The sequence below is a fragment of the Haliotis cracherodii genome, unplaced genomic scaffold (genome assembly GCF_022045235.1).
Source record: "Haliotis cracherodii isolate W230 unplaced genomic scaffold, xgHalCrac1.p SCAF_1, whole genome shotgun sequence".
NCBI lineage: Eukaryota > Metazoa > Mollusca > Gastropoda > Lepetellida > Haliotidae > Haliotis > Haliotis cracherodii.
The window spans coordinates 63,583,365-63,608,271 of record NW_027266264.1 but is presented as its reverse complement, the minus strand read 5'-3'; the positions used below and the strand labels follow the sequence as shown (position 1 = coordinate 63,608,271).

General features: G+C 40.6%; 1 protein-coding gene across 6 annotated transcripts in view; it reads left to right on the top strand.

Annotated features, from left to right (window-relative positions):
• Positions 1-24,907, top strand: part of LOC139453836 (rho guanine nucleotide exchange factor 28-like) — a 251,958-nt gene that overhangs the window by 69,473 nt on the left and 157,578 nt on the right. For all 6 annotated transcript variants that reach the window (XM_071235686.1, XM_071235454.1, XM_071235606.1 and 3 more), the window contains exons 5-6: positions 17,315-17,605; positions 20,354-20,543. In XM_071235686.1, coding sequence (XP_071091787.1) covers positions 17,315-17,605; positions 20,354-20,543 — 481 coding nt within the window. The remainder of the gene's footprint in view (positions 1-17,314; positions 17,606-20,353; positions 20,544-24,907) is intronic.

Here is a 24,907-nt window from a genome sequence, read left to right as displayed (position 1 = left end):
CATGCACCTTATATCACCCAGTTTTGCAAATGCTTCCTTTCAAGGTTATAGTTTATGTGATCATACTTCAGCCTGTCTGACCGGAGGGACACTATGTATGGCTTGCCCTCAACATTCCTGTTTTTGGCCTACTCTGTTGACAATCAGTTGATGGGCTAGGGGATATACAACAAAGCTATTATGTTCAATGTGGATGGAAGTTTTGAACCAACGCCAATATGGCAGCTATCTTCATCAGGAAAAGAACAGATAAAACAAAAGTTCAAATATCATCCAATCTGTAGAAGTGTGTATTTTAATTTGCAGAAATGGATTTTTAATAATATCCTCTTTATTTGAAACTGTTACACAACCTTAACATAGGTTTTATATTATGTAAGGTTGACATTTCGGTTTTGTTATTTGCGTTGATGGTGGGTTAAAAAATATATTGTTTGATGCCATTAACAGTGATTGATTTGAGAACTGAATGCAAGATTTATCGTTTGAGCTTTGACTTAAATGTTGAGGTTAGTTAGTGTGTATTGGATAACTAGCACTGCCCTTTGAGTGTCGGCCAGACTCCTGCACAGGGCCTGAGTGAGGAGCCCGTGTGGTAATCAACTTACATTGCTTAGCCATGATAATGGTCTGTTCAGAGACTTGCAATGATTGCCGCCGAGCGTGGAGCAGAAGCGTGCCGTCGTGAGGCCGGGCTTGTCAGCTGACGTCAGTCCATTGAATCCACTGCAAATGGTTTGTTTGCCAAATTGGAATACTTGTGTGTTGGATGGTTTCAAAATTCACTCAGCGTGAAAATCATTTCAAATGTATTTGGATGAGGAATTGTTGGCCCCACTGATTCAGGTGAGTGTGAGAGAGAGATGCATGTACCGGGGGTGATTGTGTCTTTGATTAGGAGCTTCTGCCATCATCTTTGAAATGTCTTTGGCTTGTCATCTTTTTAATTGTTCTTGATTTAGATGGGTCATTTAGGAGCGCATATCTATGTTCTGTGGTTTTTTACTTTCATTGGGCTTTCAGGTTCGACATCTGATCCTACTTGTTTACCAGTACCTACTTGAAAATATGAACTCCTTAATTTTTACAGCAATATTGTTACTAATGGAAAGATATTTACAAAGGAACTATTTTCTTGAAGACATGGGTTGCAACTAATATGTACGTCACCATCATTTTATAGGACTCAGGATTATTATTGTTGTATATTCCCCACACCATAATCCAGGTGATATTTTCATAGAATTCACTCCATCAATGATTTTCTGGGAAGATTCCGGTGGGAGTTATACAATCAATTAGCTAAATATTTTGACAGCTAAAATCAGTTTGTATTCAGCAATATTAAAAAGCTTGTCGTGAGGAAAATACCATTTAGTCATTAGAGATGATGTTGGGAACATGGTGATGGTGTAGGGATATGTATCTGAAAGCTTCAAAGCCGGCAGTGGAACTGCACTCTACATGTTTATTGGATTTCTGTTTCAATATTGTATTATCTCTTCTGTGAAACAAGTGTCCTTAAGCAACCTGCTCATTGATTGAGGCTTCTGCTATTGCACCTATTGCCTGAAATAGAGTTCCATGCATCCTAATTAGGGGTATTTGAGACATGAAGGCACTTCGTAGAAAGCCATTGCATCACATCCATTAAAGACTGGTCATTTATTATGGGGGAGGGTGGTGGTGGTAATATTAAGGGGTTGCAGGGGGTGGAAAAATGTCACATTGAAAGTGGGGGGCACCAAACTGGGGGTCAGCCAAATGGGATACAACCCAAAGACCATTCTCTACCCCCCTCCTACAGTAAACGACCAGTCACTTGACATATCTCAGGAAATATGTTCGATGTTTTTTAAAATTTGACAAGGAATGATTTCATGTCAATACGGTCATGTTGTTTATACCATTCTGCTGTTATGGAGGACTACAAGAACATTATGGATAATGTTTAAAGTAAGTGAGTGAGTATGGTTTTACGCCGCTTTTAGCAATATTCCAGCAATATCACGGCGGGGGACACCAGAAATGGGCTTCACACATTGTACCCATGTCGGGAATCGAACCTGGATCTTCGGCGTGAGGAGCCAACGCTTTAACCACCAGGCTACCCGACCGCCCCTGTTTAAAGTAAACCTAATATGAATATATAGCTGTGAGCAGTCTAATGGTAGTCATCAGCACACCTAGTTCGCAGGAGTTGTTGTGTTGTTTCATGTCAAGGAGTGTTACTGTCTGTCTCAGTCCGAGAAATTACCATCCCAAAACGAAATATTTCAATATGGCCTCTTTGGCAGCTATTTTGAAATATTTCCAAACACATGGAATGATGTTTAGAAGATAGTGCTCCACTCTGAAAGAAGTGTTTCTTGGTAGTGTCTAGCAATGAGGGACTTTGACATTTGTGAACCGTTTGATAGGCATGACTTAGAAGTTGACGGATGACAAAGTAGACACAATTTATGGGTAACAACTTCTTAATTTACTGGTAAGGCGACATTTCGGTATATATCCTTATACCGTTGTCAAGCAACGTCACCTTTACAGTATTAAAGAAGTTATCCATAAATTGTGTCTACTTTGACATTTGTGTTATTGACATCGTTATGTAACATTGATATTACTTGATAATGACATCCGTCATATGATGATGTCTGAGATGACAAACGTGATGATGTGTGTGATGATGTGTGTAATGATGTCTGTGATGATGTGTGTGATGATGTTTGTGATGATGTCTGTGATGATGTCTGTGATGACAACTGTGATGATGTGTGTGATGATGTGTGTGATGATGTTTGTGATGATGTGTGTGATGATGTGTGTGATGATGTGTGTGATGATGTCTGTGATGATATGTGTGATGTCTGTGATGATGTCTGTGATGATGTCTGTGATGATGTCTGTGATGATTTATGTGATGATGTGTGTGATGATGTCTGTGATGATGTGTGTGATGATGTCTGTGATGTGTGTGATTATGTCTGTGATGATTTGTGTGATGATGTATGTGATGATGTGTGTGATGATGTGTGTGATGATGTCTGTGATGATGTCTGTGATGATGTGTGTGATGATGTGTGATGATGTGTGTGATGATGTGTGTGATGATGTCTGTGATGATGTTTGTGATGATGTGTGTGATGATGTCTGTGATGATGTGTGTGTGATGATGTGTGTGATGATGTCTGTGATGATGTGTGTGATGATGTGTGTGATGAAGTCTGCGATGACAACCGTGATGATGTGTGTGATGATGTCTGCGATGACAACCATGATGATGTGTGTGATGATGTCTGTGATGATGTGTGTGATGATGTCTGTGATGATGTGTGTGATGATGTGTGTGATGAAGTCTGGGATGACAACCGTGATGATGTGTGTGATGATGTCTGCGATGACAACCGTGATGATGTGTGTGATGATATGTGTGATGATGTGTGTGATGATGTGTGTGATGATGTGTGTGATGATGTCTGTGATGATGTGTGTGATGATGTCTGTGATGATGTCTGTGATGATGTCTGTGATGATGTGTGTGATGATGTCTGTGATGATGTGTGTGATGATGTCTTCCTTATACCAAGAAGGCTGCATGGCAGATATATGCAGGTATCATTTAAGAAATCAATTATATGGAACCATATTGATAATACATTTCTAATGGCATTCAGAAGATGTGTCAATAAATGTTATAAATGAAGTAAGAAATATCCAAAATAAACTGACTCCAATAATCCGTTCGTTGTGATGTCAGGGAAATTATGCATGTCGCTTCCTATGTAATAACCTTTCATGGATGGACGTTTACGTACAGTCTGACATTTTCAGCTTATGTCAGTACAATTGATGCAGTCTTGTGGTAGATAAAAATAAGTGCACAAGCTATTAATGTAATGGTTATTAGATTTATACTGGTAGTGGGCAGGAACAGATCTCCAATTTTAAGTTGATAATTCACAGTTACAGACAACCAATCTGACGTTCCACCTTGATAGAATTAGTACTTGATAAGCTTTGTAAGCTCTACCTGTTCATATTAAGAAGTTTGTACACTGTAACAGTAATGTTTGCCTTCGTGCTCATCATATTGTGACATTGCAACATGTTATCCATCAAATGTTGCTGCATGTGGAAAAAAAGAGAGTTTGTGTATCTTAAATATCCAAAATAAATACACACATACAATCTTTATACCTAATCTATGTTCCTTAAGGTACAGAAGCCCATGAAAGTGATGACCTGTGTATCATGTATCTCCTTTCACAAATAATTGAAGTTTAAGACATATTGCTATTCACGTAACTTATAAACCGCATAGGAATATAAAACATGCCATGTTTGTTTACACTAGAAATGACACTATCTGATGATTTAGTGAAACTTTATATGATAAATGCAAGTATATTTGTATCCGTTGACTGAAATAGAAATCCTTTAAAAAAAATATCCTGCATAATACTTGGTGGCACATGTCCTTCAAACTAAAATACTACAATTCCTTCAGACAAAAATACTATAATTCCTTCAGACAAAAATACAACAATTCTCTCAAACAAAAATGCAACTATTCCTTCAGACAAAAATACAACAATTCCTTCAGACTAAAATACAACAATTCCTTCAGACAAACTGAGTAGCATACCTTGGGACCAGTCACATGCATGGTTAGTAAAATATAGATAGATTTCAATTTCTTTAGGGTGAAAGTCGTCTTCCTTCCTTCCTATAATGATGAAGGTCCCTGTGAAGACCTTACAATATTGGAAGGAGTTGGGATACATGTGTTGACTGGACCATCCATCATGTTGTGGCCTGTAGTGGGGACTGCCGAGGCTTTAGGTGAATAGCTTCATGTTGGTAACAAGCTAACCCTGAAAGATATTTAGGTCTTCCTGACCTACTTGTATCACCTACAAGCAGTTTCCATACAAAGAAAATACAGGTCAAGAATGTTGTTTGATTTTGTATTTCATATAAACTGTGGCACTGTATCTTGTTGTGTGAGTTTAGCCTGACACCAATGGGGTAGCCTAGTGGTTGTGCATTTGCTCATTAGCTCGAGTGAGTGAGAGAGCGAGTGTTGTTTTACACCACTTTTAGCAATATTTTGGCAATATCACGGGAGGGGACACCAGAAATGGGCTTCACACATTGTAACCATGTCGGGAATTGAACCCGGGTCTTTGGCTTGACGAGTAAATGCTTTAGCCACTAGGCCACCCAACCGCCCCTCATTAACTTGGTTGCTTGGTTTTGAATCCAGAATTTCATTTCTGGTGTCCCCACTGTGATGTTGCTGAAATATTTCTACATGTTGTGTAATACCAGCTGATGCAAGTAACTGACGGACTATCCCAGGACTAAGTGGCAGTCCAAGAAAGTTTGATTACAACATCATAACTTAGTAACTACCAACAGTGCCAAAACTGAAACTCTTTTTGTTTCAGATCATTCACTCATTCAGCACCTGGACTGTACAACTCGCTCTCTTTGCCCTTCAATCTAGGCTCTTGAAGCACATCTTGTCAACTTTTGTTAAGATTGATTCCCTTGTTGACACTTATCTCTTTAGTGAAGAATCAGTGGGTGCATTCAGTGCATAACAAATGTCCACTATTATTTTTATGTACAGATAAAAAAAAAATGCAGCAAAGAGGGTTTGGGCTGGTTAGGTTCATCATCAGCTCAGGGCCCTTGCCGCCTCTACACGCAGCCCAGACAGCGAATGGGACTTCTCCCAGGAAGCGCTGCCTAGTCAAACCCACCCAGAACATTTCAGAGAATGTGAAGACTCCCGAACACTGCAGCCTTTTGCATTACCCAGACTGTCAGAAGGGCTGTATTCCTTGTAGTAAACCCCGGTACTCTCTCAATGTCAGTTAACAGATTGGGAGGTACCAAACCTAAGGCACCGAGTACAATGGGGAGTCGGAAAACTTGGTACTTGGGATGCGAGCCTGATGTTTCAAAAGCAAGGTCCGCATATTTGCCATGTTTTTCCTGAATCTTATATATCATTATCATTATTATGATGATGCTGATGCTGATGATGATGATGATACCCATGAGAATAGAGTGATTTTGTGGAATAACTTTACAATATACTTATGTGAAGTTAAGCAATTCTCAATGCTGATTGGTCAATTGAAGCCTTTATAATATAGACATGACAGTGCTTCATCCATTGTTCAAGGTTTCACAAATGTGTTTGGTGGTCATATTATTTTTGTTGAAATTGTATCAAGGAATGATTTGGTTCAAAGAGTTTAATACATTTACACGACCAAGTGGTGCAGGAGGTGTCTCAACCTCTCTGGTGAAACACGAGCACAGGGATGGTGAATAAAAGTGTCCTAACCCTTTCCATATTCCTCAATCTCAATTGAATGATTCTGACAATATCATGAGCATGTGTTTATGAATCACTATGAAATAGTGATGATAACAGGTGTTCGCGAAAAGGTGAGCGTATCCTTTTTATGATTATTGCAGTGTTTATGTGTTTATGGATCTTCATGTTTACAGAAGATTTGTGATTTGATATGTAAATATTTGTTTAGCTACATTATATTTGATCAGATCTGAATTTGTTTTCATAATCACATAAAACATGGTGATATTTTGACACTTTGGTGAAGGGTATACAATACACAAAACAAATGCTAAAAGCTGGTCACCATTTTCATTCATACGAAGCAAGTTTGATGCATATTCCTACACATATCTCCATGGGTGGAATTCACCAGACAAGCAATGTAACGCTTATTAAATGTACAATGTGGCTTTCTTGCAAGCACATTCTGTGTCATAAACCATGAATCCCTTCTGCCTACCTGAGCAGCCGCCAAATTCTTAACACCATAAGCGTAAACATATGCCAGCTCCTAACTTTTGCAAAACTATCCTTCTCATCATCATGTCACCATGGTTACAGTAATATTGACATTCCCTGCAAGATATAAAAGGGTTGAGTGAGTAAATATTGTTGCTGCTTTCAGCAATATCCCAGAGAGTTAGGGCCCCATCCCAGAGAGTTAGGGCCCCATCCCAGAGAGTTAGGTCCCTGTCCCAGAGATTTAGGGCCTTGTGCCAGATACTTAGGGCCCTGTCCCAGAGAGTTAAGGACCCGTCCCAGAGAGTTAGGGACCCATCACAGAGAGTTAGGTCCCTGTCGGAAAGAGTTAGGGCCCCATCACAGAGAGTTAGGGTCCGGTCCCTCAAAGCAATCATATCACTTAAAAGATAATAACTCCCATAGTTTAACATTAATTGCGACAGTCTTGTGCCTGATTGCTTTGTGGAACAGAGCCCTGAGTCAACGGACCAGAATCAAAGAGTCATTCTGCTGAAACATGTCATGCTTTGGACAATAGTGACTTAAACACTGTCAGAACTGTGAAAAATCAGGTCATGGCAAAATACAGTTCTGTTACTATAGAAATACAGGTAATGTTTGTGTGTTGGTAATGGCCGTGGAGTCTGTGGAACAGTAGTTGTTATCCCATTAGTTGACACCAAGACAGGGTCTCATTCAGTTGACACCAAGACAGGGTCTCATTCAGTTGACACCAAGACAGGGTCTCATTCAGTTGACACTAACACAGGGTCTCATTCAGTTGACACTAACACAGGGTCTCATTCAGTTGACACCAAGACAGGGTCTCATTCAGTTGACACTAACACAGGGTGTCATTCAGTTGACACCAACACAGGGTCTCATTTAGTTGACACTAACACAGGGTGTCATTTAGTTGACACTAACACAGGGTGTCATTTAGTTGACACTAACACAGGGTCTCATTCAGTTGACACTAACACAGGGTCTCGTTCAGTTGACACCAACACAGGGTCTCATTCAGTTGACACTAACACAGGGTCTCATTCAGTTGACACCAACGCAGGGTCTCATTCAGTTGACACTAACATCGGGTCTCATTCAGTTGACACCAACGCAGGGTCTCATTCAGTTGACACTAACATCGGGTCTCATTCAGTTGACACTAACACAGGGTCTCATTCAGTTGACACTAACACAGGGTCTCATTCAGTTGACACCAAGACAGGGTCTCATTCAGTTGACACTAACACAGGGTGTCATTCAGTTGACACCAACACAGGGTCTCATTTAGTTGACACTAACACAGGGTGTCATTTAGTTGACACTAACACAGGGTGTCATTCAGTTGACACTAACACAGGGTCTCGTTCAGTTGACACCAACACAGGGTCTCATTCAGTTGACACTAACACAGGGTCTCATTCAGTTGACACCAACGCAGGGTCTCATTCAGTTGACACTAACATCGGGTCTCATTCAGTTGACACCAACGCAGGGTCTCATTCAGTTGACACTAACATCGGGTCTCATTCAGTTGACACCAACGCAGGGTCTCATTCAGTTGACACTAACATCGGGTCTCATTCAGTTGACACTAACACAGGGTCTCATTCAGTTGACACTAACACAGGGTCTCATTCAGTTGACACCAAGACAGGGTCTCATTCAGTTGACACTAACACAGGGTGTCATTCAGTTGACACCAACACAGGGTCTCATTCAGTTGACACCAACGCAGGGTCTCATTCAGTTGACACTAACATCGGGTCTCATTCAGTTGACACCAACGCAGGGTCTCATTCAGTTGACACTAACATCGGGTCTCATTCAGTTGACACCAACACAGGGTCTCATTCAGTTGACACCAACACAGGGTCTCATTCAGTTGACACTAACACAGGGTCTCATTCACGTAGGTTGTCATTCTGTGTGGTCAAGACTGACATGTGTAGAATGTTACTGATGTTACAGATCAGTGTGCTGTCTGTATGACCTTGTTATGTAAACCACCTGAAGGAAAGTTTACCTAGTGAGGTGAGGTGAGGTGAGGTGAGGTGAGGTGAGGTGAGGTGAGGTGAGGTGAGGTGAAATTGGGTTCTACGTCGCGTCAAAGATTATTGCATGCCCGTGTGTGTGTGTGTGTGTGTGGCTGCTTGTATTAGTCTGGACTGATGCCGATTTATAGTGCTAGCCCACTGAGATACCATGCCGCAGTTTTAACATGAATACCCCACTCAGACACAGTATACTGACTCCGAGCCGACCAGTCCTTGTTTTAGCCCCTAAATGCCAAGCGCCAGACAGGGTAACAGCAAGTACCATCTTTTAACGTCTTTTGGTATGACACGGTCGGGGATCTAACCCTGGACCTTCCGCTCTCCGGACGGACACTCTACCACTAGACCACAGAGGCGGTCTTTTCCTTGTGAAATCCAAACATTGGTCTGCCTCTCCTCATTTGACAGATTATACTGCTGCTTCAGTCACTTCAACAAACATTCTTCTTTGTCCATGATTGTACCAAATGTCTAATTAACAAACATCTGTGGCCTCATTCTATTGTTTGAATGCTCCATTATTTTTCAGGAATGGAGAATTATTTATCAACTATGCATTATCTTGAACCAACATTTGATTTAATTTCCCCTTGGAATTGACGGAACTATTATTTACATTTATTGACAAGTGAATAATTTCATTTTTTTCCCCAAAACATGTGTCGCCAGCGAGGTTTGAACCCGGATGTTTGATATGAGGACGTGTAATTGTCAACCTCAGCTATGGTGGCACATGAATGTATGGTGGGAAATTAACTATGAAATATTTTCATAATTTTGCTTAATGTTTAAAAGCTCAAAATAATATGTATATAATTTGTGTTAGAGCAGGTTACCTACAATGATGTTCATATTTATACTAATTAGATAAACCTTTGACAAGAAAAAACAAATCAGGTAATATATATATATATATCCTTATTCGGGGCCCTATATTTCCGATTTTTCTCGTCAGCATGTATTAACAATGTGCAAGCGATTGATAAAAACTAGTTTAAGACCCAAGGAAATTATGAAGAGCCGTGTACCATGCATTGTAAAAGTCAGCTCGCGACAGAGCTTGGTGCACGTGCATCACACAAGGGCAACTCATGCAGTATAAATACAGACAACCAACAGTTCTGGCATACTTTTCAAATATTTTCCACAACAGAATATTTTGTCTAAGTGTAAAAGTAGGGATGAGTTCTAGGTAAGGGAATATCCTCGTAACTCTCCATTCCTTAAAAATAATGGGCTTCTGCTCCATTATTCTAAATGAATGGAGAGTTACTCGGACATTCCCCTCTACACAGTATCTTGAAGAAAACAATAGGCATAATGTAACTTTCCCACTTTGATATGGATATCTATGAGAGATAAATCACAAAGAACAATGAAGAATGAAGTGTGGTTTATTTCACGATAAAACATTGTTTTATTTTATGTCACTTTTGGAGATTGGAACATGCGCCATGATGTTAATGGATGACGTTATTTTTGAGAGGGGCTTTCTCTGCAATGACTTTGTCAAATAAAGAGGTGAGTAAAATAGCAGTGAGTAAAATAAAAAGTCTCACTCTCTCTCTCCCCCCTCTCTCTGTCCAATCTTATTCCCTCTCTAACCCTCTTTCTCTACCGCTCTCTCTCCACCTCTCTCCCTCAATCTCTCCATCTCTCTCTCCTTCTCCCCCCCCTCTCTCTCTCTCTCTGTCACACACACACGCACACGCACATGCACACACACACACACACACACACTCAGACTTTGCGTCAGATATGGAGGTCCCTCTCCTCCCCCACAATGACGTGTAAGGTCAAGGAGAGGATCCCCTTCCCCCTACTCACAATGACTTTACGTCAAACAGTGCGTCCCAATGATCAATGCACAAATCAGTATTGACTGGGAATGTATTTAACAGATCTGTGATGTTTGTCAGTGACGTCGGGTGTGACGTTGATGCAATTCGTGTATGTATACATGGGAAATCGAGCAGGAAGTAACCGATAGTTCGAGACTTTTTGTCCAGTGTCTGTGCCGATGTTCGTCAGCTGGCGTCTTAAGCGGCGTGGTTGTTTCTGATATTGATCAACTGGACTGCATGTCGTAATCAAAGAGAATCATCACAGCTGGCTAAATCTGGATTTGAAATAAAATCCAACTCAAATCTGCATTTGATGACAGGGGTTTCAATTTTCTGCATGATTCAGATGATAGAACTTGAATGATGTTTATATCTCAATGGCAATATTATAACTGGTCCCAGGCCATGATACCCATAGACTATGATATCGTCTGTTCTCGATATCCTTGATTGTAGTCACGGGGAAGCTGGAGTCCACATTATCCATGTGAGGTTGTGCAGTGATGGATGAACATAGGACACACTTTCATTAATGGCCTATGACATCATGTCATTATTTTTATGTTTTGTTTTAAAGATTTGCGGGTGGTATAGAAACAGGCTCCATCCATCCATCGTGTTTAGTTTCTAGAGCTAACTCATAAAACGTTTAATATTTCTTTGTGGTCCTTGGAGACACATCAGGGATTTGCTGAACTGATGTCTTTTGATATTTCTTTCAATTATACTTTTTGAGGTTTGCAAGGAATCAAGTTGGACGTTGCTTTGAATGAAGGAATGGAGTGTTTCCACAGCATTACACATAAACAGTTACACATGTCTCGGTGGGAATTTTCAGCAAGCCATGCTTGTTGTAAGAGGCCCTGTTCTTCTCTGTGGCAGTTCACAGTAGGCCATGCTTGTTGTAAAAGGCCCTGTTCTTCTCTGTTGCAGTTCCCAGCAGGCCATGCTTGTTGTAAGAGGCCCTGTTCTTCTCTGTGGCAGTTCCCAGCAGGCCATGCTTGTTGTACGATGTCCTGTTCTTCTCTGTTGCAGTTCCCAGCAGGCCATGCTTGTTGTAAAAGGCCCTGTTCTTCTCTGTTGCAGTTCACAGCAGGCCATGCTTGTTGTAAGAGGCCCCGTTCTTCTCTGTAGCAGTTCCCAGCAGGCCATGCTTGTTGTAAGAGGCCCTGTTCTTCTCTGTTGCAGTTCCCAGCAGGCCATGCTTGTTGTAAGAGGCCCCGTTCTTCTCTGTTGCAATTTCCAGCAGGCCATGCCTGTTGTGAGAGGCCCTGTTCTTCTCTGTTGCCCCCTCAGTCCACCTGTTTGTCTTTGTCTGGAGATTCCAGGGCAGGCAATAGTAATGTTACTGACAAACATCACTTCACCAGTGGGTTGGTTTTGACTCTGGACTATGCTACTGTCTGTTTTGGTTCAGTGTTTGTTTCAGTCCACAATATTGTAGCGTACAGAGAGATGATTCAAGCCGTGCGTTATGCTGTGACCTTCTGTATCATTGCATCCCGAGCTGATGTCACTTGTAACATTGCTAGTGTTTGTGATAATATTTCACAGGTCATTATGTAGTTGAAACTTCCGACATACAAGCCAAAAAAGAAATGATTTAATCCCTTGTTAAAATGTAAATAAAATAAAAGGGACAAAACCCTTTCCATAGCCACACAAAGTCTTTGCTAGAAATAGAGTCGATGTATTTATGAATCACTGATGATACCAGGTGTCCATGAAAAGGTGTGCGTGTCCTGCTCCACCGGTCACCTGTCACAAATACATGCAAGGTCAAGTCAACTGTTCAACTGAAAAATACTTAAGGTACCAGTCAAACTAGGGATTGCATGGGACAACATTTTTGTCATGATAACATGATATCTGTTCAGACAACATGTGATCACTGAGTGAGGTGGTAGGGGATATGTGATCACTGGGTGAGGTGGTAGGGGTATGTGATCACTGAGTGAGGTGGTAGAGGATATGTGATCACTGAGTGAGGTGGTAGGGCATATGTGATCACTGAGTGAGATGGTAGGGGATGTGTGATCACTGAGTGAGGTGGTAGGGCATATGTGATCACTGAATGAGGTGGTAAGGGATATGTGATCACTGGGTGAGGTGGTAGGGGATATGTGATCACTGAGTGAGGTGGTAGGGTATATGTGATCACTGAGTGAGGTGGATGTACCTGTCATGAGATCACTGAGGGAGTGTGTATTGCATTCATCAGGAAATCATACAGTCAGATATTGTGGTTGTGTGGGGGGACAGATATTAATCTGTGTCCACATCACTGGCAATGTGATGCATCCCTCTGTTATGGAAACAGTTGAAGAACAAAGCTTGTTAGATCTTTACTCATAGGCTGAAGTGTTCTGTTATTTACTGTTATAGCCGAATATTTACTTCTCACCTAGATGTCACATTTTACACAATTAGATAATTAAGCAAGCCTTTTGACATTCTAAAGACATTTTCCATTTGCAGAATGTAAGTTGTATGGTTACCAGTTGTAAATAATGCAGGGGTTGGTCTGTTATTGTTTGAATTAAACTTTAAAAACAAGCAATGGGGGAGAAAAGTGGAATATTGACTCAGTAAACTAAATAAACTTGTTTTTGCTCTTTCATGGGAATTTAGAAGTTAGTTCAGAGATACACAAGATATACATGTGCATTCTGACATCTATGTTCTGCATACAGTGTTTCATTGGAATTTAGTGCTTCATTCCAACATCTATGTACTGTATATATTCTTTTAGGCTTTTTCTATTAAAATATTTAAGTCCATGTGTCTTTGTGGCTCTTTAAACTTTTATTTTACCTTGGTAATGTTTAAGTAGAGTACTTTCTTTTTGAAAACTCATGAAAATATTTTGTTTAAAATACCAGAGGTTTTCTGTGAGAGAGAAAGGCTATGCTGTTTAGCAGTTGAGGATAAATAGTTAAACATTACTGGTATTCCAGGATAAGTTGAACAACTCACAAAGTGCCTTGAGACAGAATTTGGGCAATCATATTAGATTTGTTACAGGAAGAGAGGGTGTATGCATGTGCAGGTCATGACGATGACATCGACTACGCTCTTGTGGACACGTGCTGCTCATAAGACCAGTAAGACGTCAATGTGACAAGTCGATATCAGGAGTCTCGAAAATTTGTTTGCTGGAAGTAAAATTCAAACAAATATACATGTCAAGGTTTGGTAAGCATGGTCAAGTCATACATTCTCAAGCCGGAGAATTGGCCTGAAGTGTCACATGGAGAAGGATTGTACAAATACCTCTGAGCATTGTCAAAAGCTAGCATCGCCACTTGCCTGTCTCTCATGATACGTCTCAATTGTTTATACAGTGTTAAGTGTCAGGTCATAACTCAACTTATCCTGGCTTGCCAGTAGTTCTTGATTGTATGTGCATCTTCTCAATATCTCTTAAGGGATTTTATTGGCGCTTCACGCAACAAGGATCCTACCTGGTACACTATAATGACTGTCATGGCTTCCGATTTACCTTTATTTGTGGGGGTGGTGACATGATGTGTAATTCTGTGATAACTATTTGGCATAGTTTTATAAGAGCAATGTTATGTATGAATCTGTGGCCTGCTTTTGTTGATTTTTCTTCTCTGAAATTTCATCCATAATTTTCAGAAAGATGTTTTGTCAATTTGTAAACAAATTATATTGAATTGTTTATGCTGTGCAAATTATTTTGTGTATGTTGGAGAGTCAGTAAGGCATTGTTGTTAAAGACGGGGAGGCCTGTCTTTGCTATATTTGTTGATTTTTTTGTCTCAACAAATTTGTGATGCATAATCAGAATGAATTGTCTATTTGAAAACAATATTTTTAATAAACATAGTTATTGATCTTCATTTTAATTATGCATGTAATCATATCCCAATTGCGTGGATCGATGCTCATGATGCCTATCACTGGATTGTCTGGCCCAGACTCGATTATTTACAGACCGTCCTTATATAGCTGGACTATTGCTGAATGTGGCGTTAAACAAGAAACAAACAAACCAAATAGTTTTTGAGCAAATTTTGAAAACATGAAAACAAGAGTGAGTGAGTGCTTATTTCTTAACACTGCATCAGCAGTCTATTCGAGGGTGACACACTTCACAGCAACTCAAAAAAATTCTTTGCCTATCTGTTCTAGAAATGTAACCATATGATTTAAAAAAATTGAAATAGGAGAAGAGTTTGTTAAATTAGACAGAGTGTGACAAGAAATGGAGCCTCGTAACCTGGAGCTTGTCTTGCCTGTCACACTGTGACACATTACCAGTTAACTAGTTGCTAATGTGATGTACCACAGGACTGCCTTGCTTGCAGATGACTTAAGTCCAGATAGACGCTCCAATATTATTTGAAAAGAAATTAGTTATGAGGTGGTATAGAAACCTCATTTATAGAATGGGAATAGCTAACACTGAATGTGGGGCAAAAAGGGAAATGTAGGACAGGTTTTTAACAGGTTTAAAAAGTTATCAAATTAATGGTTTCAATTTTTTGGTAAACAATATGTCTTCTTTTTTTCCTCTGGTTCATCTTTTTAAGATTAAGAAGACACCAAATGTTTAGTTTCATGTTCCAGTTTGGAAGAAAATTAAATCTGAACAAACGTGCATCGTCAAGCTTGACCCAAATGTAGTTGCTTCAGTTTTGAGATAGTAGGCTCGATTTTGAGTCATTGTACCCTGATAGACATACAATCATGAACTTTTGTCTGAGAATTCAAGTGTTTTCAAGCTTATTAAGAGTCCAGTTTAGATGGCCTATTGGCATAAATTGTGTGGAGGTGTCTAACAGCACATCAGTACTTGTCTGTACTTGATCTGCACTAATTATTGTATCGACCAAGGACAACCTCTGATTGACAGTTCTCTCTTCTTGAAGAACCAGTTTTGCATAATGGAATATGATCCGATTTCTGCTGACTGGCTGTTTTATCAAAGTCTGTCTTATTTTACAGTGTTAAAAAACTATGAATCAATTCTTTCTGACAGTTTGATTTGCGTCAGGTGGATTGTGTTGAATAATGCTGATTAAAAGTTGTCGAGGATTTTCTCCAATGTGGCAAGTGTCATTCAGGCCTTATACAACTGCTCATTTCAACGGCAGTATTTGGAAAACAATAAAGATGGCCGACATATTTTCACACGCATAGCTTTGCCAAGTGATTTGAGAGAATTGAATTGTTGAGTCATGGAGCACCAGGGTTTTAGCAGAAATGTTGTATTTTCATTTTATAGGCGTATGTTATAAATTCCTCCTTCATTGCTCTTCTAGAATCACTGTCTTATCTCTCCATCATGTCTGTTCCTCATCTCTTGTCATTCCTCCCCATGGGGACCTGCGTGAGGGCTTGTTGAAGGGGGTGACTGAATGGATCAGGAGTCTTGGTTGGTTGTGTGTCATTGTGCCCCGAGGGCATGGGGTGTTGCTCATGATATCGACCACTGATTTTTCTCGGCCAGACTATATATGTACAGTCTGCCATGACATGGCTTGAATATTGCTATATTTCCTTGGATTGGTCTTCAGCAACCCTTAATGTGATCAGGTGGTCAGACGCTCGGACTTGGTTGATGCATGCCTTCGTATCCCAATTGCATAGATTGATGTTCATGATGTCAGTCACTGGATTGCCTAGTCCAGACTCGATTATTTTTTTAAGACCCCCATCATATAACTGGAATATTGCTGAGTGAGGCATTAAACAACAATTAAAAAAATATTGCTGACTGCTTTTTACAACGACAACATTTCCGCCATTTGTACAACAAGTGCATTTTTTTCTTGGTTTCCCGGGGCGGTCGGGTAGCCTAGTGGTTAAAGCGTTAGCTCGTCACGCCGAAGACCCGGGTTCGATTCCCGACATGGGTGTCCCCCGCCGTGATATTGCTGGGATATGGCTAAAAGCGGCGTAAAACCTCACTCACTCACTCTTGGTTTCCCATATGCAGTCCAATTTGTTGGACTATGTATTAAATCCTGGCAGGTTGCCGTGTCACTGATCCATCAGGGGAGGTAATGCTTCTGGACAGTACCACAATAACTTGATTAAACATGGTCTCCAGTTGATTATATTTTGGTTCTGCTGAAGACCTAGGTCACAGAATCAAAATGGCAGTTTGGTGAACTTATACTTTTTCATAAAGCAGTATTGAATATTGAAACATATTTGTACAGTGTCGTATGCATTTCATTTTCTGTATTCACCGTATTAATCTCGGCACCCCCTTCTAGACCACACTGTAAACTGTTAGCACTGAAAGTCCCTTAAAGTCTGTAATTGACATGAACACTTTGTATTGTCTTCTACATATTGCAGATCTTTTTACAGTAAACACAAAAGTGTATATGGTTTTAATAAGCACCTCCTTTATAAATTGTTTAAAGTGGCCCAGACATTTATTATGGCAAATACGTTACTTAGATCTTAAAACATAACTTCAGCCATTATCTTAACAACTATTGAGGTGGAGAGTGTCACAGCTAATACCTCTTCATGTTTTGCTTGTGTGTTTCTGGATGCAATTGTTTACAATGTTTCTTCTTTGTTTCCAGTGCATGGTGTTTCTGAAGATGTCCGCCTGAGTGTGTACCAGGTGCATGATGGGAAGACGTGTGTCATCTGCTTGGACACCTTCCACTTTCACTATGACTCCGCCTACCACATGGCCGTGTTTCTCATAGATAGTGTCTACAACATTCATGCCCTGGATGACCTGGAACTAATCAAGTCAGAGCAGTTTGATTTAGCCAATGAAATTGTGTCTACTTTGGATGAGAGACTTGTGAGTGCCCTGAAAAGCATATACCTGCCGATCGGTTGGAATATACTTGGTGATGATACAGGTATGTAGCTGTAGTAACAGTAGTTGTGTGGGTAATAGCATCAACCAAGACAGTGAGCCTGACGATTCCGTTGACCTAGGTGATTAATGTATGTCATTGTACCACCATGGCATGGTGATGTTTCTCATGGCATCAATCACTGGTTTGTCTGGACCAGACTCAATTATTTACAGGCTGCCATAGATGGTGCTTAGTGTGGCATGAAACAACAAATGAAATAATTGTATCATTAGTTTAGGTTGTATTGGTTATAATAGTTATGTTGCTTGAATTAGCTGTATTATTAATTGTACCTGGATGCTTATAAAACTGACAAAGGGGATACTTATAAAAAACCCAAAATATAGAAAATGTGTGTCAATTAACCAATAATAGCTAAAACATTCTGACCTTTACATATCATCAGAAACTATAATTTACAATTGATATAAATATTAATAAAACTAGGACATGTGCTGCAGTGCATTGGTGCATTGACGGATGGTCATCATCCTGTCTTGTACTCACGCATGTCCATATCTGGAGCACCCGTGAAGATTCCGAGGTAGAATAGGCCTTCAGCAACCCATGCTTGCCATAAAAGGTGACTATGCTTGTAGTAAAAGGTGACTAACGGGATCGGGTGGTCAGACTCGCTGACTTGGTTGATGCATGTCATCGATCCCAATTGCGTGGATTGATGCTCATGATATTAATCACTGGATTGTGTGGTCCAGATCGATTATTTACAGACCGCCATCATAAAGCTTGAATATTGCTGAGTGAGGCGTTAAACAACAAACCAACCAACAACCAACCATATCTGGAGAATGAGTTTCTATAAAACACTTGGGAGAAATCTGCTGGGTTGACTTAGCTGGGCATGGATGCCCTTGTGGCCTGCGATATGTTGTTGGGAGTTGCGACCAGTCCAGGGAGCACCTTCTGGTCATTGGTTGATTGGATCACATGATTTGCACCTTTTTCCTTGGTCTGTCAAAACCTTGGACTTGGGTTACACTGAACGGACACTGCTTTAGATGAGAGACTTGTGATATATAGCAACACAAACTCAACTAATCACTAAGACTTTGTAAACTATTTGTAGGAAAAGTGAAGGAAGCTGCTGTACAATCCTCCATTTGCCTCCATGTGTGCTGGGGGTTCGAATAATTTCAATCATAAAAATGATTGTCAGTGAGTGATATTGAATCCTGTGAGCCAGAATGGTTAAACTTAAATAGTAGACAAATATAGTGTTTGAGATGGAGGTTATGATGAGGGGGAAAGAATGTTTATATCTTTGATATTAAAACCCACATGTAATAAAGTAAATATGATTATCAAACATAAAATTCCTGAATGTTTCATTGTGTGATTGTTTGAGCAGTAGCAAGGTATCCATGCTATTGATGTATATACAGAATGCAGGAGATGGGCTCCAGATACAGTCAAACCTTGCTAGTCTGGACAGGACAATTCCCACTAAAGTCGTCCATGTTCTGAATCATGTCTACTGATAATGTCCCTTAGTATACATAGGAGGTGCAAACAGTAATCAGCATGCAGACAGATGTGTCTGGAGCAGATGTTGTGAGATCATTATTGAAATAAAGAAATAAGTGTATTTCTTTGGCTATTATCAATTATCAATGACAAAATAAATGAAAGTATTCCTAGTAGAGCTAATCTCTGATACAATTTATTTATTGTATGCACTGCTGTTTGTCACTGTGTTACCTCCCTTGATTAAATGTTACTGTAGTTAGCGGTCAAACTCGTCTTCAAGGAAATGATCACCAACATGGGATAGTGTGTAACCTATTTCATTCTTAACACCGAGGGGCAATTAGGAAGTGGAACAAAACCTCGCAGTATGTTTATGGCAATTTGTTGTAATACTCATCAATACAGACCTAATTATCACAATATACTGCAGTACAAACTTCAAGGCCTTCCACTAGTACTGAGTTATGTCCCTTAGTGCACATGTCGTAATAGTAATCTATTGAAGACTTCCAGGCCTTCCACTAGTATTGAGTTATGTATCTTAGTGCACATGTCGTAATAGTAATCTATTGAAGACTTCCAGGCCTTCCACTGGTACTGTGTTATGTATCTAAGTGCACATGTGGTAATAGTAATCTATTGAAGATTTCCGGGCCTTCCACTGGTACAGAGTTATGTCCCTTAGTGCACATGTCGTAATAGTAATCTATTGAAGATTTCCAGGGCCTTCCACTCGTACAGAGTTATGTCCCTTAGTGCACATGTCGTAATAGTAATCTATTGAAGACTTCCAGGCCTTCCACTAGTACTGAGTTATGTATCTTAGTGCACATGTGGTAATAGTAATCTATTGAAGAGTTCCAGGCCTTCCACTAGTATTGAGTTATGTATCTTAGTGCACATGTTGTAATAGTAATCTATTGAAGATTTCCAGGGCCTTCCACTCGTACAGAGTTATGTCCCTTAGTGCACATGTCGTAATAGTAATCTATTGAAGACTTCCGGGCCTTCCACTAGTACTGAGTTATGTCCCTAAGTGCACATGTCGTAATAGTTATCTATTGAAGACTTCCAGGTCCTGACAGGGTTTCATGGTACCTGTTCCAGTATGGCTGGTTGTGGCTTCCTCATGACTGAATTTGTACCATATGTGTAGATGACGAGGTGATTCACTATAGTCGCCCATTGATTGACTTTACTTTTCACTGTGAAAATCATTTCACTTGCTGCCACTACATTTAAAGTACTTTGTATTTGTAGATGATTTGTGTCAGGATCGCGAGACACTTCTTCATTTCGCGGCTCGCCTTGGCCTAAGGGAGGTAAGCCTGTTTCTCCTGGAGCAACCAGGGGGAGAGGCTGCCACTCAAATCAAGAATCGCCACGGTGAAACTCCTGCTGAGATCGCCACGGAACACGGATATCAGGAAGTTGCCGAACTTATCTCAGGGTAGGTAGTATCTCTAGTTTGCTCTGATGCAATAATTTGAATGTGAAAATATGCTATCAAAGTTCCTGATTGGGTCAGTCGTGATGCAGATAATTTACACAATATTGTCAGATTATCATATTTTGAAATAAACCCCTTAAAGTCATTATTTATAATAATGATGTTGACCCCCCTGCAATACAGCTATTAACCCATTGACCCAACAAGAGGTTATGGTGACATCAAGACTAGGGATGCTAAGCGCAACCCAGCTTACTTCATTTCTATCTGCATGCAGTTCAGTGCAAATGGGACACCCCACCCTTATGTATTACATCAGCCAGACCAAATCCATCCCTCGTGTTATAAAGAGGCTGTTGGTTAGCTCCATGATCTGCGTGATTGCTTGCCACACATATTGGATGATGATGATGATGATGATGATGATGATTAGGTAGCACTCTGGTCTGTGTGGTGGCTTGTCACACAGATTGTATGATGATGATGATGATGATGATGATTAGGTTGCACTCTGGTCTGTGTGGTGGCTTGCCACACAGATTGTATGGGTTTCTTATAATTGGCTGAAAATGATGTTGATGTTTATTACAGTACAAGACTTTGAAAACCATTTCGTATGGTTTTATTTTTGTGAAATTTGCTACCCTTTGTCTCAGGTTTGCTGGAAATAGTTGGAAAGTTCTTCAGTTCTGGGATAATACTGACCCTACTCTATTGTTCAGCTGTGCAGTATTTAGTTCAGACAAACGTTAACTAGCATGATATTGATTATAAGCCATGCTGAGGCTGGTCATGTCCAAGAACAAAACACGATGTAAGGTTTGGAACAATATTTAGACAATGCAGATATGTTGTGTGTACTGGTAGATCTGGTGGCTTCCTGCCATGCTAAAATCCTGATGTGGACATGCCAGCAGGTGGCATCGGTGTTCTCTGTCTCCTCTCTATGAAGCTCTCAAGGATTTTGTATTTCTATGTGGGTAATTTGAGTTAAGTAGTCTGAACAACTGATGGATTTATTGACATTTTTGTATGCAGCTGGAGAGATGGTAATTGCTGTGCTGGTGCGGGTGTAGGCTAGTGGTTGAAGCGTTCACTAGTGATGACATAGACCTAAGGTTGATTCCCCACTGCTGGCCAATGTGTGATCCCAGTTGCAGTAATGTGGGAGGGATATTGTTAAGTGTCATAAACAATACCCATTACAGCATGTGACATTGTGGTGACACCCACTGGGATGTGGTTAGAAGCTGTGTGAAACCAGACTCACTGCTGTGTGTGGTTCTTGGTTAAGCCTTCCCTGTGTAAGTTTCACTCACTCAACCACTAGTCTCCTCACGGAACATCAGTTCATCTGCAGTGGCGTAAATGAGGTTGGAGAACTCACTCACTCACTCACTCACTCACTCGCCACATGGAAACATCACTTCATCTGGTTCTTCTGCAGGAAAGTGAATGCGGTGTTGGAGAACTCACTCACTTACTCACTCACTCACTCGCCACATGGAAACATCACTTCATCTGGTTCTTCTACAGGAAAGTGAATGAGGTGTTGGAGGACTCACTCACTCACACTCACCCTCTCTCACACACTCAATCACTCACCGACCCACCCAACAACTAAATCAATTAATCAGTTGACCTCGCCCACTGACCCACCCACTCACTCACTCACTCACCCCTCACTCACTTAATCACTCACTCACTCACTCAAACCCACTCGCCCCTCACTCACTCCGTGTGGCTGAGGTCCAGTCAGTGGATTGTGTCTGGTTCCACTGATGAGGAAGTGAATGAGTTCTTCAAGAGCCTGTCACATCTGTCTATCACACTGTGGGAGTCCTTGTATCATTTGGTAGTTTGCTCCGTCCGTACATCAAGGTGCCTTCATTAAATCTGTTGTGATGGTAACCAACAGATACCTGATTTACTGCGGGTTTCTAGATTTGCACATTCTATTGATGAAAAGTGTGATTGCACTAAGGGGATGTTGCATTGAGAATTGTTACTGGTTTTGGCAAAGCAGTATTTTCTCTGATGCCACTTGAACCAGCCTTTGGTGTCATTGGGTGCTTGTTATGAAATGTCTTTGGCTTTCTTCTATTCATATTTCTTTTTCATACTCCGATTCATGAAATTCAGTATTTTCAAGATTATTGCATTTTGCAAATTGTGATGAATATTTAAAAGTTTCATTTTTATCGATGTTGATGTTTTATTTTGTTTGAACCTGATTTCATGATAGAACTGTTGGAATGTCGAAAGGGTGGACATGGTTTTTAAGACCTGCATTCATATGATTGATGTGTTTTGAGTTGAAAAAACTTTCTGAATAGGACGGAAAGTACTTCAATCCTTCCCCATTCATTCCTTTCATGGGAAGGCAACGATCTTGACATTTGGCTACCAGTACAAGGTGTTGAAATAATAGACACTTTGTCTTCATTCCTAGTTTTTAATCTCTTGTGAATATTGAGTTGCCATGTTTTGTAATTAAATGAAGTTAGAAATATCTCAAATATGGAGTGAGTGAGTGAGGTGTTACGCTGCTTTTAGCAATATCCCAGCAATATCAAGATTGGGAACACCAGAAATGAGCTTCTCACAATGTGTGACAAACGTGTGCTTAAACCACTGGGCTACCCCATCATCCCACTAATGTGGAAGTGTGCCATCCAGAGTCTACTCTTTCCGTGAATGTCATCGCAACACCCAGGGGGGAAGATTATCAGTCCTTTTGGGTCATGGTAGAGTTCATTCATGTCTGACCCGTGAAGATTCCGGGATAGAACAGGTCTTCAGCAACCAATGCTTGCCATACTATGCTTGTCGTGAAAGGCGACTAACAAGATCGGGTGGTCGGGCTCGCTGACTTGGTTGATACATGTCATCGATCCCAATTGCGTGGATCGATGCTCATGATATCAATCACTGGATTGTCAGGTCCAGACTCGATTATTTACAGACCGCCGTCATATAGCTGGAATATTGCTGAGTGCAGTGTTAAACAACAAACCAAACCAAATATCATTCATGTCTGCATTAATAAGAATAAGAATGGGCATATTTATGTTGCGCTATACCCAGGGGCATGCTCAAAGTGCTATTATTACCCTGGTCACTGGATCAGTGTGCACTCAACCCACATTCTCTTCTCCCTGGGGAGTATACAACCAAGCTACCTGTGAGACACTAGAAGGTTTAGTAACGACTACATTGCCATCTGATCCTACTGGGTACCCATTCACTGCTGGGTGAACAAAGGCACAATTCGAACATATTCACTTGCCGAAGGAGACACCACATGTGTTGTATGTACTTCAGTGTGGGGCAGGACCAAAGCCCGGAAACTTTCAACAGCCAAGCCGTTGAACTCAGTCACCCATGAAGGATTCTCACCTCATTTGTGACAGGACCACATGCCACAACTGGTGTCGGGGGCATTTCACCGACATTAAACAGAAGCACCATGATATAACTAGTATACTGTTAAAGGCAGCGTTAAGCCAAACTCACTCACTTACTCATTGATATCATACCTGGTACGAATCGGAAGGATTAGAAAGGGTTTGAGTCACGTTGGGAGCAGAATGTCACTGGTTAGATCCCTGGCTCTGTCAGACCAAATAATGTTAAAAGGCAGTACTTGTTGTTACCCTGCCTGGTAGCAGATAAAACAAGTTGTAGTTTGCTCTGAGTTGGTATATTGTGTTTAAGGAAAGTGTCCAAGTTAAACTGTGGCATGGTGTCTCAGTGGTCTAGGACTATTAAGCCGTCAATAGTACCAGCAGCCACACACAAAAACACTACCCAACCCCACCCAACCCACCCACCAACCCACACGCACACGCACACGCACACGCACACGCACACATGCACACGCATGCACATTGCCATATAAGTACATAATCTTGAATGCTTTATGCATAGGGCTGTTAGATGTGTTGCTGTCAACACTTGAACCCAAGACCATGGAAGCTTGCAATAAAAAACAAAACAAAACGAGTCTTTTACAACAGTTCACAACAAATGTATACTCTTTTATGTATCTTTATATATCTTTGAGGATATTACTAAAAGTGCAAGATATACATATTTTCGGTAATACTCAACTGACAACATTTTACCAGGAAGATTTAATATGATATAGGGGGTGAACAGAGAAACATGAAAATGCTCGTCCTCTGATTTGTTGAAAAGTTTGCCATCTATTTACTGTACTTAAACACATGTATCCTGTATGCCCGTGACTGACATTTGGGATATTGGTACTTCATGCCGCGTGGTACTTCGATGTCTGTGATGACAACAGTTTGTTATCTGTTCATGTGCTTCACGATCTATGTAGCGGAACTTGTATCTGT